This window comes from Rhipicephalus microplus, chromosome 1 (genome assembly GCF_043290135.1).
Source record: "Rhipicephalus microplus isolate Deutch F79 chromosome 1, USDA_Rmic, whole genome shotgun sequence".
Lineage (NCBI taxonomy): Eukaryota > Metazoa > Arthropoda > Arachnida > Ixodida > Ixodidae > Rhipicephalus > Rhipicephalus microplus.
The window spans coordinates 42910034-42928811 of record NC_134700.1 but is presented as its reverse complement, the minus strand read 5'-3'; the positions used below and the strand labels follow the sequence as shown (position 1 = coordinate 42928811).

At 45.8% G+C, this 18778-nt stretch overlaps 1 protein-coding gene across 8 annotated transcripts in view; it reads right to left on the bottom strand.

Moving 5' to 3' along the window:
• Positions 1 to 18778, bottom strand: part of LOC119178803 (proteasome adapter and scaffold protein ECM29) — an 881180-nt gene that overhangs the window by 791858 nt on the left and 70544 nt on the right. For all 8 annotated transcript variants that reach the window (XR_012895350.1, XM_075895092.1, XM_075895224.1 and 5 more), the window contains exon 4: positions 18425 to 18775. Coding sequence is in view for 7 of the 8 variants with exons in the window: in XM_075895092.1 (XP_075751207.1) it covers positions 18425 to 18775 (351 nt within the window). In the remaining variant the exon portion in view is untranslated. The remainder of the gene's footprint in view (positions 1 to 18424; positions 18776 to 18778) is intronic.

Here is an 18778-nt window from a genome sequence, read left to right as displayed (position 1 = left end):
TCCTTAAAATGATGGGGCAAATGCGAACCCGTGCCGTTTCTCATTGACAGTGCATGTTCCCTTAAGCGATCGCTTATACAACGGCCCGACTGGCCAATGTACAGCTTGCCGCAACTGAGCAGGATCAAGTAGACAATGCCTACCAAACAATTCAAAAACGTCCTTTCGTGCTTCAATGAGCACTTGGTACGCCACACGAACGAGCACAAATGCGCAAAAGCCTCCGAGGTGCCGAGAACACGACAGGGACCTCAAAACGAGAGACAACGTGCTTCAATGAATGAGCTACTCTGTGCACATACGGAATGACAACAGGACGCTTCTTCTGTGTTTTTCCTTTGTGCCAGAATTGCCGGTGGCGTCATGTCGACATTTTCTCAGTAAAGCTTCGCATACTGTCGTTAACACGAACGAAAGAAAACCCGCAAACACGAGCCCGGTTATTTGCTCCCTGAAACTTTCATCAAGAACGTGGCGGCAAGACCTAGTAAGAGCCAATTGTAAGCTCGTACTAGCAATGGTCCTTTTTACTACTTTAGAATGAGCGGAATGATACAGCAAAAAAGCCTTCTGAGCACGAGGATGATACATCCAACACACATGGTTTTTGTCAAGCCTGAGATGAATATCTAAATATTGCAATCCGTCATTGACAGGAAGCTCATGTGTAAATTTGAGTCCTTGTCCAAATGCTCTAAACTTATCTAAAACAAAAGTGACACATGCAGAGTAGCACTCATTTGACTCCTTCTTCAAAAGAACCAAAAAATCGTCGACGCATCTAAAAACGCGTAACACCTTGTCTCCGGACAAAACACAGTCAAGGTGCTGGTCAATCTGAGCCAGGAAGATATTACACAGCACAGGTGCTGCACACGAACCAATACAAATACCTTCCTTTTGTACGCTTTTCTTCAAATGAAATAAACGTTGCTCCAAGATAAAATTTTAAGAGCGCTAAAAAACTCTCTACCGAACTCCGGCATGGTTCATAAAAGACACAGACCCATTGTTCTCTATGCACGACTGCACGCACCCGAGTAACTCCCTGTGTGGTACCGAATAAAAGGGATCCTCGACATCGACAGAGAAAAACTTTCCTACAGAGCTACTGTCCTGAAGATAGTCAAATATGTCACAGGAATTCTTGACAGAGAACGGGTCGTCTAACAAAAGAGTGCTAAATTGTTTCCATAAGTAACGACTCACCATTACCTGCCATGTTCTATTTTCGCTGACAATGGTCCTAAAAGGCATATCTGGTTTGTGAGTTTTCACACTAAAAAATACATACAGCTTGTCTCTCTTGCACTCACTAATGCTCTTTGCCAGCCTTGTCAGTCCGTGCTCATTACACAAGGCAACAGCCTTAGACTTTACTTTTGGGGCAGAAACCCGCACTTCCTTGAAGTTCTTCCGCATGGCGTCAGTGGCCTTTACTCTGAAGAACCCTTTCTTCATGAGCACAAAACCACCTTCTTTGTCCAACACTAGCACACACAAATCATTCTTACTGAGGAAGCACACCACCCCATCTATGGGGTCACGCCCATTAAGGGGGGGCGCGGCTCTTGAAAACCGAAAAATCGCGAAAAAGTCGGCTTTTGAAAAACCACACTTTTGGGTTGTATGTCTCATAAACTACCTATTCTGTAATTATCAGCACCTAATTCAACCGCAAAATGAAAAAAAAATACTAATTTCGAGGCCGCCGCGGCGTCCAAAACAGGCGCAAATCCCGAAATCAAACCAAACTTCGCGCGCACGCCATTCCCGGACCATGCGGTCGTCCCGTGCCATCTTGGTGTTGTTTTGACCGTGAATTCTTTCTCTCTCGTTCGCCGCCTTGCAAAATGGCGTCGGCAGCACAGTTGAGACGCTATTGGCGTTTTCCCGCGATGCGATGCGGAGCGCTGATTGACTAGAGCAGCGCATTCATATCTCGCGGGAGAAAGCGTGCCCGCCATTAGCTGCTGTGCAGCAGCGGGGGTGGTCGCTCCTCTCGATGGCGCGTCCAGCGCGCTCGCTTCGTTGTTGCTCTCTGCTACGTCCGCCTCGACAGACGTGTGCTTATGAGCCGCTCTTCGCTTTGTGCTATCTTTTCGATCATTTTCTCTCGTTTTTTTTTTTTCTTTTTGCACTAGTTCTGTGCCTTTCGTCTTTGTTGTTGCGGGCGATGCCGGCAACGAAGCCGAAGTCAGTGCGGAAGTCCGGTGCGCGGAGGCGCGCTATGCGGCTTGTACGATCATCGAAATTCCGCTATTCTGCTGCGGGTGCCGACTGCGTAGACGCTTGCAGCGACGGAACTGTGTTGTCGGCTGTTGCCAGTCGAGAATCCGACACATCGAGTGTGGCTGGAGCCGCAAATGCACCGAGTGTTTCCGAGATGGCCGGGCTCGACACGTGCTCCGAATCGATGCCATCCAGTGTGACACCGAGTGCTTCTGATATCGCCGGACCCAGCACTTCGTCTGAATCGGTGCCATCGAGCGTGACACCGAGTGCTTCTGATATCGCCGGACCCAGCACTTCGTCTGAATCGGTGCCGCCATCGAGCGTGAGTGGACCATCGCTTCATCTGCGGACGCGTTTCCTAACGAAGGAAGAAATCGATGCGAATGCGAAACGTCGTGACGCCGTTCGCGCTGAACTCGAGTCTACGCCGGCGACGCAGAAGAAATTTCAACTGATGCAGCCGGCTCTTGCACCTGCAGTGACAAGTGAGGGCGAACATTTTTCGCTCGTTCAAATGAACATCTTTAACGTCGTGCTCAGCCGCACAGTGTGCAAAGAATGTTTGAAAGGTGCTATGACTGTCCGAGAAAGCACCAAGCTTGGACTTGCAACAAAACTTGAAGTCGTGTGCGCCTCTTGTGGCACTGTCGATAAATTATGGACATCACCCCGCAAAAAGGACACGCAGGCCTTCGATGTAAATGTCCGCGCCATAATGGCTATAAAGCAAATAGGCAAGGGGCAAACAGCTCTTAATGACTTTTGGGCTGCCATGAACGTCTCTTACAGAGGTCTTCACCACAAGACGTTTCAAAAGCACTTGAAAGAGACATTCAGGAAGCCAGAGGCCACCGCTTTGGAGAAGTTTTATGCTGATTCTGCCACAGCAGTGATCAAAACATATAAAGAAATGGACCCCAGCTTCTGCAAGGACATCACAGTAGTGTACGATGGCACATGGCATAAGCGGGGTCACACATCGGAATGGGATCGGTAATTGACTTCTTTACAGGTCTCATCTTGGATGCTGTAGCTCTTTCAAACCACTGCCTTGGATGCCAAACAGGGCCCAAACTTGGAGATGCAGCATACGAAAGCTGGCAGAAGCACCACATTTGCCAGAAAAACACAGACGCAAAATCGGGAAGCATGGAAGTGGAGGCAGACTTGATTCTCTTTGGGCGGTCTGTATCCAAGCATGGCCTGCGGTACACCACTCTTGTGTCCGACGGAGACAGCCGTACCTTCGCTGCCCTCACAGAAGAGAATGTGTACGGGCTAGTACCAATTGTAAAAGAAGAATGTCTGAACCATGTTCAGAAAAGGATTGGAAGTGCTCTTCGAAACATTGTGCAGAAAAGTGATAAGCCACTGAGTGGGAAGGGGAAGCTGACTAAAGCCCTCATTGAAAAGCTGACAGGATATTATGGTTGGGCCCTGAGAAACAATCCAACTGACCTAACAGCCATGCACCGTGCAGTGATGGCAACATATCACCACGTCACATCGACTGACCAGGACCCTCACCATGAACTTTGCCCAGAGGGGGCTCAATCGTGCTGCCGCCATAGAGCTGCAGAGGCAAAGCGTGAGCCACAGCCAAAACATAAACACAGCCTACCGGACTATGTCGCTGCAGCTATGCTGCCCATCTACGAAAGACTGTCACAAAAGTAGCTTCTTCAGCGCTGCCTGGGAGCGAAGACGCAAAATGCATCAGAATCATTTTACTCCATTCTGTGGTCTCTGATGCCGAAGGAACAACACTCATCCTTGATCGCGGTAGAAACAGCACTGCATGAAGCAGTGCTGCGCTACAATGCCGGCCGCTGCAAAGCAACCCAAGTGATATCGGACTCCATTGGACTTCAACCAGGTCATCTGGCCATCCAGCGAGCTCGTGAAAAAGACGCTTTACGCCTAAAAAAGAATTCTAAAAGACACCAAGAGAAGATGGAGGCCAGGCAAAAGAAGAAAAGAGTGCGCCAGGACACTTCTAGCTACTGTGCTGGAGCTTTTTGAAGAAAACACGTGTTTTGAACTTTCTCGGCCTGTTTTCTCAGAACGGATTTTTTCGCTAGTTGTGGTGCTGAGGAAAGCAAGAACTCGAAAACCGTTCATCAGATTTGTGAGCCCTTTTTTTTATTCTGTTCCTGAATGACCTTGGAAGGGCGTAACAAGCTCCTATTTTTGAAAATTGGTGCTGTTAATTTATAATAAACAATTAATTTTTGATGAATCTGGTCATTACTGGTTACATCAAATTCAAAGTTGCGTGAAAATTTTGGGGGGGGGGGGGGGGAATTAAAAAAAACAGCTTTGTAGCGTCCTGGGATAGCTATCAAGGAATGACCACAATGAATTTCAGCTTTCTACTATGTCCTGGGATTTCTCACGACTCTTTCTCAGGCACCCATGTGAAGCACCCAGTTAAACCTCAATAACTCTGGAACTAAGAAACACAGCTTCGTGAAACTTAGCAGTTGTGCTAGTTTTATTGTAGTGAACAACCCCTGAAAGTTTCATGCAGATATCCTAAAAAATAAAAAAGTTCGGTCTCCAGGGTAGCCTCCCCCCTTAAGACTTCCTTTAGGAACAGTCCTTAGCAAGCTATCAGCTCCACCCAGAACGCACCTCTCCTGGTCTTCAGCCTTAGCCCTGCTGGATATGTGTCTGTTCAAGGAAAGTAGCTCATGCGCAGGAATGCACTGTCAATGAGAAACGGCACGGGTTCGCATTTGCCGCATCATTGTAAGGAATGCTCGTGTGAAGCGCTACTCCACGGTACAAGAATATTGCTAAGAAGCAAAGACAAAGTGGCCCGTGAATTGGCAGAGGCGATGCTTATTAGACAATTTGGCGACCAATGTATCAGTGTTCCATCTTTGTCATTGTATAATAACGAATTTGATTTTCTATCTGATAGATTGTGATTCTAGTTGCTTAGTCTCTTCTTGTGGTTGTACGCATGTGTGAGGGTTTATAAGACGAGCTTCGGTTCAATAAAAGTCAGTTGCGAGTGTGTGCTTTTCGAAGTCTCTTCTTTCGACGTCTTTTAAGTTTGCGCCAACGATGGTCTGCACAGTTACACACCAACTAGCCCAACAGCATATGTTACGAAGTCTGTTTATGTTCGATTCATGAAAAAAAAATAATCACTGGGCATTGTTACCGTGGGCAATGGCGAGTGACTGAAATGCTCATTCAGCTATACTTGCCTGTGCTTTCATTGCAGCGAAAATTTGGAAGATAAAAATTCATCCACCTAATGAAACACAACTGTTTTAGCTTTAACCCTCACAGATACACACAAAACAAAATGCCACATGTTTCCCTGTCTGCTAGGTCTAGCCATCAGGATCAATTTGTGCCCATACCTACAGAAATCGACACGTTTAAATACTTGCTCTTTCTCAAAACAATTGAAGGGTGGAAAATACTACCGCATAGCATAACCAAAATTGATTTTTCATAAGAATTTGAAAAAATGGTACTCTCCTATTATTCTTCCATATAACCATATTGCCGCCCTACTTTTAAGTTTACTTATTGCCTTATTACACATGCTGCTTTATGCAACCGAATGATTGACTAAAAATCACCGAGATAATCATAGAACCTTCCAATGCGATTACGTGCACAACACGAACATTACAGATTCTTCCGGTACTTATATGGTCGCTAGCAATGACACTGGAATATTTTTCGACGGCACATGTATAAATGCCGATGTGCATCACCGCTTGTCAGTTCGTCGACGACCCCCGCTCTGTTCATCACTATCAATGCCAGTGTGTTGCTGTAACTTTACTTTCCGCTTACCGGCAGGCCAAATAAACAGTTTTATCTTGTACATAACGACTACTGCCTTCATCAACGTCACGATCTATGACAATATTACTTTTGTGTTATTACTTTTTACCTTCCTTTCTTTTTTTTCTAGTGATAAGTGGCATGTATGCTTTGGCACAATTTCAAGTAATTGTATGCGATGTTGAAAAGTTCCTAAATTTTGAAAATTTTGATACATATGGTACAGCTTTCATTGAGTGTTTGCAATTATCTTACTCTATTTTCATCATTGGCCACTGCTGCGTAAAACTTGAATTAATTTGCATATTGTATTTTCGGTTGGATTCATATTTTTTTTAATTACGATTTGTATGCGCTGTATGCTGTAGGCTTGTTTAAAGCTGCCAGATGTGTTCTCAGTCCTGATTTCACTGTGCAGTGCTTACATCTTGAACCACGTGTGAAGTGTATTTCATTACTCCATTCTTTATTGGTTTTGGCTAACAATATGAATAAATAATCAAATAAATGATTGATTGATTGATTGATACGTGGAGTTTAACGTCTAATACCACCATATGATTATGGGAGATGCCGTAGTGGAGGGCTCAGGAAGTTTTGATTACCTGTAACATGCAGCCGAATCTGAGCACACGGGCCTACAGCATTTCCGCCTCTATCGGAAAAATAAACAAATAAACATTAGTTTAAAAGTTGCATATGCATTGGGTTAGGCTGGATAGATTGCCAAAATAGTTCATTGGGAGAGTTGGTGATTCATGATGGTTTGAAATACGAGCACGACACGTAGACAGGGACAGCTACGCCACGGACCTTCATGTCTTCGCTGTCTCTGATTCATGTCTTCACTGTCTTTGTTTTCCTATGCTACACTTTGAAATTGTGTACACATACAACAAACATTTTTCAAAGCCTTCGACTTTTACAACGAACACTTCTGACGTGGTCGCAGTAAAAATATAGCGCATATGAAACGAAAAAAATTTTACAGACATTGTAAAGCATGTAACAGGTGCATGCTCGCGTGTACCCCGTTGCAGTTTACTTGGGACGAAAGTACCGTAGGCCGCGGCGAGCACTGCATGCAGGTTTCGAACGTTGCGAGCGAAATTGCTCACTTTCCAGACGTTTCTTCACCACACCCTTGAATGGTCATTTTCCCTTTCTATGCCATGGCGCAAAAAACTTCAGGGGCATGGGCCTGGTGTGCCACCCCCTGGGTGTACACCCCTGGCATAAGGCAAACTTTTCTGATGCCGTTCTCAGCCTCTATGACTGCCGACAATTAACCAACAATGCCTTTGAATGCAAGAAGCCATAAATGCGAGGAGCGATAAATTTTGATGCATAAAAGTTCACTACGATGCTCAACTCTCTGGCACGACAATGTGCCGCAAAATCTTTTCCACGTTTCGGTAACGACAGAGACCAATCGATTAGTTGATGGCGACTTCGCCGCAAAGGCAGCAGTGCCTGAACGAATAATTGCAGAAAAGAGCAATGGTGAGGTGGCCGCGGCAATGAACGTGCCATTTTAACTCATTTCCGGCAACCCTATCACAGTCACTTGCAGATAGCTGCTCGGTTGAGTGACACTAGAACAAGCCCGTCATGCTGCCACTCACAAGTTTGCTGCTGCCGGGTGATGCGAGGACGCTTGCGCGCATCACGCGAACGAAGAGGCTACTCGCCACACCTAAGCACGACCCCAAATAAAGCGTGTGCGAAGAAAGCCCAAACGCGCACATACACTGGACCCCAAGAGAGCTGCCGTGCGACAGCTAGAGCCAAGTAAGTGACGTGCTGCACCCAACTAGCCAGAAATGATTGGTTAGATGTGACGGTACCGTGCTTCAGGGGAACGACGTGAGCTCATTGCGAACGAGGTTGAATTCACTTGGAAGCATTCGAGCGTTGTTTAACACGTCGACAGGGGGTTGCTCCCACTTCTTGATAAGATAAATACAAGAAAAAGCACGATTTGGCTACTAAGTGGATGTTTTTAAGAACAGGTCCGTATACAACGAACTACTGATATAATGACCATTTATCGCAACACTTTCGAGTTTGTTTAGACGGGTTCGACTGCGTGCCCTTTCCTTGGCTTCTTAGCATATTTCAAGGCTTCTCCTAGGCGCTTCCCGAGTTCTGCAGCAAGCACATGGTGTGCTGCTTCGGGAGGTCCCGAGTCCTACTTGTCGCTTCCAGATTTCCACAGAGTGCGCGACCTTCTGCCATACAGAAAAAAATGCAGGAGGATATCCGGTAACTATGCTCTTCGCTGTGCGCATGGCAAGACCGATCTCGGGTATATGGCAGTCCCGGTCTTTGGAGTTAGTTCAGTACGCTTGTAGACAAGGCTAAGTATACCGATCCTTCAATCCCCAATTTTTCAGGAGCTTGTGTCATAAGGAGCAAACAAAGGGCTTTCCGTTGTCACTGGTGATGGCCACAAGTGTCCCATGGCAGCAAAAGACTTGAACCATGCACTCCAGTATTTTCGCACTGGTTGCTGCTCGTTGAGAAAACAGCACTGAAAACATTGTGAACTATTTGGTGACCACTAGTGAGTGCTATTTGTGGTCACAAGGTGTAGATAGCAAAGGTCCAAATTATGTCAACACTATGCTCTTCCATGGGTGCTGTTGCCCACTGACTGCTAATCAGCCCTTCAGGAATCTTGCGCCAAGCTCCTGTGTGCTGACAGGTAGCACAGCTTTATAGATACCTTGATATGCCCGCCTGCATGCCCAGCCAGACAAATTGTGTCGCTACATGTCTTCAAGTTTTGAAAAACCCTGCGTGAACCACCGTGGCCTGGTCTGTAGCACTTCACTTTTACAGCGAAAGCTATTACGAGATCAAAACTCGGGTCACCCGCGCCGCCGTAGTTGTCTGCCGCCGGTGTCTGTAACCACTATCGCGAAATAAGAAAAACACCAAGCCTGCGCAGAAGGCCTGGCGTTTTTTCATAGCGAAAGCTAGAAGAGCGGCCTTTCAGAGCCTTTTGTAAACACTCGTTGTGTAACTGCTGCAAGCACACTTGCTTGATGCCCACTACAGCATTAATAATAAAAATTAAAGGGTAGTACGCTGGCATTCTCTATGCTATTTTTCGTCATTCTTCTGAGAAGCGTGGCATCCGCTAAGCTATTGCAAGGAATTTTGTGCCAATTGTTCATGCACTGGCTTACGACGATGAAGAATTATGCCTGAAGAGGGTATGCCCCACAGTTAATAGGCGAACAAGAACAAGCTTCTGTAATGAGTTGGAGCATTGGACGACCCACTCGTTATGCGATTCGCATTGTGCGATGACTGCTTGTTCTTTTGCTGTTTTGAAATGCTTTATAAGTCGTATTAACGTGATTGCTTTCCCGACACCAAGCCTGCATAAGGCAAGTTTGCCAACAAGTCCCAAGCACCGCGTGGCTCAGTGGTAGAATACTGGGCTGGCACCCATCAGACCCGGGTACGAGCCCCACTGTGTCATTAGTACTACATTTTTTTTTTCTAATTTCGCGCGATGTGGTTACGCATACCAGTGGCGGCAGACAACTACAGTGCTGCGGGAGACACGAGTTGCGATCTCACAATAGCTTTCGCTGCAAAAAACATAGAAACCCAGAAACTATTATTATTATTAATGAAATAGTGGGTACCAAGCAAGTGTGTTTGTAGCAGTTACCCAATCAGTGTTTAAAAAAGGCCCTGAAAAGCCTTTCGCTGTGACTGTGCGGTGCCTTTCAAGCAAGCCTGGCGGTTTTTTTTTTTTTTTTGCCTTTTTCTGAACTAGCGGTCCAGTTGGCTCCAGTTCTGTTGTTTCTGCCAGATCATGAAAAAGACAATGATCTGGGTCTGAATTTGCGAGCACAACCCCTTGGACCACGGCTCTCAGTTTAGAGAAGCAGCTGTCACAAGCCTGCTCTTGTACAAGTTATCCAGTGTCTCTTAAGGCTGTTGTATAGTTCTCCAAGGCAACTTCTACTAGCTCAAATGTATGTTCCCTTCATGTTCTTGTGCTACAATGGGAAACAGTCTCTTCAGCAAGCTGTCACTGGGGTGTCCTAAAATTGAAGAGGAGCTCTACTCAGGGCATCTGCGGGTATAATTTGCCAAGCCCCGTCTGTGCTTGCTTCTGCAATTTTGTAAGTCTGCAGCCGAGGAAACCAACACTCGACCCTGGGCGAAGCATGGTCAGAGGTAAGCATGTGTGACAGAGATGAGTGGTGTCAGTGAATCTCAAACTTTGCACACACAACACGCGCTGTATTTGTACATTGCCACACCATTGCAAGGCATTCCCACTCCTGGACAGTTCAGTGGCTTTCGGCATGTGTCAGAGCCCTGCTAATGAAGAAAACTGGCTGCAGTTCACCAGGGCCAGCCTGCAGTAGCCCACCTGCAATGCCAATGCCACTTGCATCCGTTTCAACCACCAAGGAGAGTTTATTTCGATATGGAAGGCTTTGTTTTGTTTTATTATTATTTCTTTCTTTTACAAAAAAATAAAAGAGCCTCTGTCAGGCCATGTGACCTGACAGAGGCTCTGACAGAGGTTTAGATGCATGTACAACAATAAAGCATTGGCATGTACTACACATCTTTAAATGCAGAAAAAAAGCAGTACAGTTTCACATTATACAAGTACCTCCAGAGTATAAAAACATATAGGAACACTTCATGAGACGATACGATAAAAAACATTTAAAAAAAAATTTTAAAAAACTCATAAAAACACTTCATGAAAATCATCATGCAAAACGCTTCATGAAGAAAAAAAAAACATATTCAAATATCATTCAAACTGTTCAAGATTATGTACCTAAATGCATTAAATTATGAAGCTTGAAACTGTAATAAAGACCAGACATGCATAAATGGTGTATAAAAAGTTAGTGATAAGTTATCATAGAATTTAACAGAGAGCTTTTTACACACTGTTTGAAACGGGGTGTGCGAATCTCTATGTCACTCCTCACAAGGTTTAATAACCGGGGCATTTGATATTGTAGGTCCATAGTTTGCTCGCATGAGCGGTGGCATCGTTGTTTGGTGGCGTAATTGATACCGTGGGGATGAAAATAGTACTATACTAATTGATATAAGTTGCTGCATCCTAGACTAAGGACTGCCTGAGCGCAGTGAAAGCCTCTCTCCCCTCCGCCAGGGTTCATTTTTCTTCATGGTGTGCTGTTAGTGAGAAGTGTGGTATGCAGCTGCAATAATAACCACCAAGTTCCAGGAAAGTGTGCAACTGTTAAATCATGGTGGCTCTTGCCTAGAGAAGCAAAATTTGTGGATTTGGAACAGTGAGAAAAAAAACAGTTTTTCATGTTTTTTTTTTCCGAAATTACCGAAAAAATGAAAAATGACAAATTTTATTTAGTATCTTATTTCCATATGATATCTGTTTATTACCAAGTGTCAAGAGTAATAACTTTCATTATGTAAATGACAGAAATAAAACGCTTCTTCTCTTTTGACAAACGAATACAGCATGATGAATAGCAGGCTGGCAGCATCACCGCAAGCTCATTTCCTACTCTGTGGATGGGTGTGGCTTCCCAGAATTATTATGGCACATAAAAAAAATAACCCAGGAATGTCTATGGAAACCACGTTAAGATGGTAGAAAGATGAAGTCCAAACTATTAGTCAGAGTCAGTATCACTGGCTTCATCTGTCGCTTTCTTCATCATGTTAATATGTCGCAGTAGGAAAAACATAGGTGCTGTTGCAGTACTTACAGACAGCAAGTCCCCGTTCCCCACCCCTGGTCTCTTCAAGCATGTACCGTATGTACTCGTGTAATCCTCGCACTCGCATAATTCTCGCACCCCCCACTTCGCCCAAACAAAATACGATTTCTTTTTTTCCTCGACTAATTATCGCACCCCCGAAAACTGCCGCAATAATGTCGCCTGCTCGTTCCAGCCACTGATGATGATAGCACGTGCCATCTGGCGCCATCTCTTAAGCATTAAGCGTACTATTGCATGCAGATTCAATGTAATCTAAGCCAAGCCGAAGTGGCCAATGTACGTTGCGGCGTGTTTTGTATGCTGTGCCGGTAATCTTGGCACGTTATGGGGTGATACTGAAGCTACGTGGCTGCTTCAAGTTGCAAGTGATAGATCTTGCACTAAACGACGGCAATAGGGCCGCCGATAGGCCCTTCGGAGTCTACAAGTTTTGTGTTCGCTACTGGTGGCGGCAGCTGAAAGCCACCAAGACGCGTTGGGCCTGCCGTGTGCCTAGAACTGGGATTATTGGTAAATTTCTTCAGAAGGAAACTGCGGACGATTCTGTTAAATAGCCATCAGCCCAATACTGACGTCCTACGCTCGACTTTTGAGGGCTCCTGTTGAGCGACGAACGCTACCGCTACGGCCGCAACGCCCACAAGCTTTGCGTATGGTATTTTAATTCTCGACTATTTGCTTCAACTTTTTGTGTCTGAAATAAATCTTTCCTTGTGTTGAACCTCTGCTTTTATTGTAGAGGTAAGTTCTAATTAGTACTTCTTAAAGCTTGCTGTAAGTTGCTGGTGTGAGAATCCCGATTTGCAGCCACTTTGCTTTCTTCTTCGCTCGGTACATTTTCGTGGAGAGTTTTCCCCAAGTAATTCTCGCACCCTCCAACTTTGCATAAGTTTTGCGGCAAAAAAAGTGCGAGGATTATGCGAGTAAATACGGTAGTACATCCATATCAGAAATTAGCCCAACCATTGCAGAGTCTACTTGCACACCGCTTTATAAGCAGACTTCCGCTGCAGGTGGCAGAAGTGTACTAAGGAAGCATAAAACTGAAGAAGAACGAGTACCAAAACATTATAAACCGTACCCAACATGCCCACACACAAACGACGAAACTACGCTAAAACAAGTTGAGCTGACTTTATGTGATGTCGATGATGAGTGGTCAGCCGTCGTTTGATGTTGAGCGATATTTCGGTTTTACGTTCAATGCTGCATGTTGCCTAAGCTTTATTTCAGTACGTTTTATTTCGTGGAAATTTTGGCCAATTTTTCCAACTGTGCAGAAAAATAACTAGTTTTTAACAGAATTTTCCCTTTTTTTCCCACACTTTGCATCTCTAGTCTTCAATAATATAGCACCACCCACACTTTTTCTTCCATCTGGTTCGCACTGCTCAGGGGAGATGACGTGGCCCAAGTCCTTAAGATACTGATGGAAGATATGCATTTTATCAGGATTAATCGTAAGGCCAGCATTCTCAGTGCGCTGCAGCGTTTTCATTAGACACTCCACATGGCTCTCGATACTTTCAGAGTAGAGAAGGACATCGTGTATAAATGCAGCGAAGGTATGATTCATTCCTTGCAACAGCCGGTTGATCAAGATGTGAAGCCACTCGCCACCCTGACGGGCATTCTCGTAAACTCAAATGTGTATTCATGGCAGATAAAGACTGTTTCCACCATGTCAGCCTCAAACACAGGGATATGAAGAAGCCCCTGGGAGAGGTTAAAGCTCGAGAACAACATGGCATGGCCCGATTGTGGTAGGAGCCACTCCATTGGAAGCATTGGGTAGGCAGGTTTTCAGGTGCGTGCGTAGCCCACAGCAAGCCAGTAGCCTCCACACCTGTTGGCAACAAGCAATGGGGCACTAGTCTAAGGGCTGGGGCTAAGTCTTATAAGGCTCTACCCCAAGAGGCCATTTGCGCATCCTTTAAAGATCTTTTGCTTTTTATCATTCGCTGGCCGCAGCTTGCATCTCTCAGGCCCACCCTTTCTCTCCAGTGTCAATGCAGTACTGAGTGAGGGTTGAACATACAGGCATTGCAGTAAACAAATGAGAGAAGTCATTGAGTACCTGTTTCATTTTTTAGGAAGATAAAACCAGCAAAAAACCACGCGAAGAACTACCGTTGGATTTACAAGCACTGGATTAACAACTTAATGTTTATAGAAAATTTCACACCCCCCCCCCCCCCCCATGAATCAGCAGCACGCACCTAAAAAAGCCACCTGAGCCATGTCAAACTTGAGCACCTAATCATATAGATCGTTAATAGTTTGAAACACCAATAAATTCAACACGAAGCTTATCAGCTACGTATCTAAAAACGCGAATTCTTTAACTGTGAGGAAAACTGAGAGTTTGCTCACACATGACATGTGTGTGGCTTCATCAGATGAAAAAGTACTGCTCGTGCCTGGTACTACAAGCATTTCTTTGAAGAAGTCTTGCAAGCTATAAGATTTGCGGTCTTCCTCTAACGTGAGCGTAGCAGCTGCATTCCTGTCACGCTTAGCAAATAAACACTGCAGTGAGAGTCGGTTCAAATAGTCCACCCTCCCAGCGCTATATGTAGGAATGTGTGTCGCATTCAGAACGTTTCTGCCTCGCACAATGTCCCGAGATAAATCTGGCAAGCACAGGAAACATATGTGGCTGCTTATGTGGCAGCTCCCATCAAAAGTTGATCCCGCACATTAGGAGCCATTGTTGAAAAGGTGTATTGCTTGGGGCAAAGCAGGAGGTGCCTAGTAAATATGCAAACATTAACACGTGCACTTGAGGTGGATATAGTTAGCTGATTCATGAAAAGGAGTTCTTATTGCAAGATGTGTAGGCCATTTACATTAATGCATGCACAGCTTGAATCAGCTTATGTGTGGTCCCCATCTGCAGTAGCACTGCAGGTGTACTGGCTGGATATTTACTCTCCATGCAAAATGGCGTGGTAATTGAAAATGCCACTTGGATATGCTCTGTACAGCGAATGTTCTATCGAGTATATTCAGGTGCGTATTCCTGCATAGTACTGAGATGTTATACAGGATGGCCCAAGTTCTTGCCAAGGCCACCCCAATTTGGCCCTGCCAGGTGTAGTGTACAGCGTATCCCGAAGGTGTACGGCCACTAGCGTGGGTGCGGTCTTAGTAAGCCTCAACGTCTCGTTGTAACACCACTGCACACGCGCGTTTGGACAGCCAAGGCGCGGAGCCCAGCGTGGCAAGAGCACAGTACTGCTCTCAAACAAGTCGCAACTCTTTATTGCCTGCGGCAACAACAAAAACGCAGTACAGCACCTGTTGCAAAACTCAGCAAGATAGCAAACGAGGCTTATCCCCGCTACAGGCGAAAAGTACAACACAAAGAGTGCCGCAAGCACGTTTTCGCGGGCAAAAGGGCTCACAATGACACACCCTTGCGGGAAACGGGCCCTCGCGACTATGTTGCGCGCTCTTGCAATCAGGGACAACAGGGCCTGATCGCGCGAACGAGGGGTAATTCCGCTCGGGTTGGCTTCTAGAGGTATGGGTCGGAGTAGTAGGACCACGCACGAAAACACTACACTGCTCTTCGGCCTAGCGTTCGAAAGGGGCAATGAAAGGTAAGCATTCACCACGGACGCAAGGCGCCCTTGACGAAATCCGAGCGAGCCCCAAACAAAAAGAGCCGATGGACAGGAAAGAAATGCGCGCTCACCCTTCTTTGTACCGAGAGTTTCCAGGCACGTTGCCGAACTCCACATAGAGCACTTTGACGTGAGAAACACTTGCCGCTTCACATTCAGCAGCAGTCATACTGCAGGGCTTTTCATTATGTTTATATGGCTTTTTTTAAGTACAGTAGACTCTCAGTGAGGGATTTTAAATGAAACGAAGAGAAAAGTGAGCCCTGTAACTGTCTTTCAAGGGGGGGTCACCTCAACAGTACCTCACAAAGAATGGGGGTAGAGGAGGGAGTAAAAGGATAAGATCAAAAGGTAAAAAGAGAGTGAGAGAAAGGAGAGAGCGAAGCGCAGAGACAGCAAACGACAGAGAACAACGGAAATAAAGAAGAGATAAGAAATATGGACACGGTCGTCGGAGTTTGAGGAAGGGGCACCACTCGGCGAGAGCTCTTGTCCGTGTCAGGAGATGGCGTAGGGCGAGCCCAGTCGGCCAAAGCTGCGCTGTCGTCGGAGGTCGCGGGGCCCAACCGGTCAGCACAAAATCCAGAGAGTGATTCCAGTAGACTCTCAGTAAACGGGCATCAGTTAAACGAAACTAGTGCTTAAACGAAACTATTACCTCTGCAATGCTTGGTGTCGGGCTTGTATTCTGCACCCATGTTCATCTCTCGAACAGGAAATCCTAACAGGAAATCCTAACAGGATTTCCTGTTAAATGAAACATATTTTCCCAGTCCCTTCAGGTTCCATTTACTGAGTCTACTGTATTGTGATATTCATCATGGCGAAGAAGTTTGACAAAGTCATTGCCCCTCTTCGAATACTGTTGATAGCCTTAATCGCACAAAAATTGACCTCTAATGTTCTTACTTCAGCATCCATCTCGTTGGCTACACGAGGGGACAAAATACGCTCTTTGTTAAAATAGCAACTGTTGCACATGACTACAAGCTTCAATCAAAGCTTGTACTCTCTGTTGGCCTTTAATAAAGTCATGCTTTTTCCACGACACTCAATGCGAGTGACAAGCCCGAATACCGATCCTATCCCCGCCAAGTCAACAACAGCAATTCTGTCCCATTCTCTTTGCCATCACTTTCCAGATTAAAAACTTAGGAGCTTGAACTTGTGTTCCGCCATGCACTACGATGCCAGGAATACCTTCAGTTCAGTTAAGTTTTATTCATTTAAAGTACAAAGCTCGCAGTTAAAAGTGTTCAGACGAGGGTCCCCAAGTCGGGCGACTGCAGTGGGACCTTCAAGCATAGAGTTTCTCAAAAAAATACCTAGAGGGAAATCTGGTGCTAGTGAGCTGCTAAATGCAAGGGAATAATGGTATATGTGAGCTTTAACGTTAACTTGGATTTGTATCGTTCACGTAAAGCCCAGACACCTCGAAAACGCTCTGGCTTCGACACTTTCCTTGTGTCAAAATTGATTATTTCTTACTAAAAGAGCATGTAATAAGCTATTCATTATTTGTCACCGCACAGAAACGTGTTTTATTTAAGCCTGAAAACTTTTGCATCGATGTACAAATTTACAAAATGTAAACAGTAACCAATGGCCACTATTCTTGGCAGGCAGACGACAAAGGTAGCATTCTCTCTGCCACTTTATGTCATCTATTTTTGTCTTTCACCCTTTGGTTGTGCCGCAAAGGTAAGTGGACTTTCATTTTAGAAATATTCTGCATGAAAGAGGTCAGCTTATAACAGCTTTGTTTTAGAGATGCTTTATTTACGCAGTAGTATCTGCTTTTGAGCCAAAGCCTCGCTAAACACCAGCCAACACAAGCCTTGCAGACACATATACAGTCATTACCAGTGCTCCAACGGCGCTTTTAAGAAATTAACATAGAAGGTGGCCCCAGATTTCTTTCTGGGTATTTTTGCAAGAAACTCGGTGGCTTCAAGCTTGCTGCATTTCTGGTGCACTTAGAATACTTGTCCATGGAATAAAATTCAGGATCAATGCGGTCTTGAATGCTGCTGGAAGGGACAACGTGAATATCCGAGGAAGTGTCGCAGCTAGACTCAGGAGAGTGCACCTCTTCATACTCAACAGGCTCCAACGGCTGCGTGCCACAGCTGGAATGCGTTGCTCCAGATGCATCGGGTAAACTCTTCAGCCATTGTCCGCTGCTTTCTGCAACCGTGCATTTATTTTTTTTTTGCCGCATGCTTGACGCATTTTTTTTTAACACGAACATCTCCAGTCATGCACGCAATTAATGGAAAGCCAGTACAATGATTGCATATTATGAGTGGGAAAGAAAATGAACATGTGTAATAGGGGGAGCCAGATGCCAATGATCAAAATACAAAAAAAATGCAAGAAACCTTGGCCGCATCACCCAACAGGAAGAGATACAGCAGGCTTGCTTGGCGCGTGGACGCTCCAGCCAATAAGCAGTCGAGAAGGGGACTTCAGAAAAAGTATAAGGGCAGCCGTTTTTTTGTGACACTATTCTGAAGGGCAGTAAAACGCGCACGATGAAATCAGCTCAAAATAGCACCAACTGGCAAGCTCTTCCACCAGTACCGTGAGCCAGAAGTTTGAACAAGTTCGAGCAAGTTTTACCTGCTGCGGGGTCATCTTGGCACTCCCGTGGAAACTTTAAAACCGATTTTAACCCGTTTACTCATAGAGTTCAGTGTTAATAACTTGACATGTGCATATAGGCCTAAAAATGCTAAAAATTAGACTTTCCTAATATCGCCTTTTTAGCCGTTTTTGCCTATTCTAGAAACCGTGTCCCTCCTTAACAGTTACATTTTGCGCAGACCCCCACACAAGCCGAATCGATAGATTTGCATATTACACGGGTATGTGCTCACAAATCTTCGTTCCCCTTTTCTGTTCCCCTGTTGTCGGTTTGTGGTGCCCTCACTTTTTTTCTTGTGTGCACATCCTGTCTGCATAATGGAGTGGAAGCGTCACCTGTGTCGCGTATCGGCAGCAGCCACCAGGAGGTGGAGGACGACAGAGTGCTCGGGGTAGAGTCCCCCATCAGCCAGGAGCTGTACGACGGCCATTTTGCGCTGCTCCAGCTCTTCGGGGCTGCACCCCTGCAGGCAGGAGACAGCAGTCATGCTGAGCCCGGGGGGCGCACTCTTCCCCCCGTCCACCGGGCTGCCATAGGGAAGCAACAGCAAATCCAGCAGTCGGTCGCGCAGCAGGGCCCAGGCCTCGCTCTGTCCTAAGGGAACGGGAAGGGCCGGCCCCTTGCCGCCCACTGCTTGGTGGGCAGCAACCACGTGCGGGATGGCACCCAGGGCCAGATTCAGTATCCTG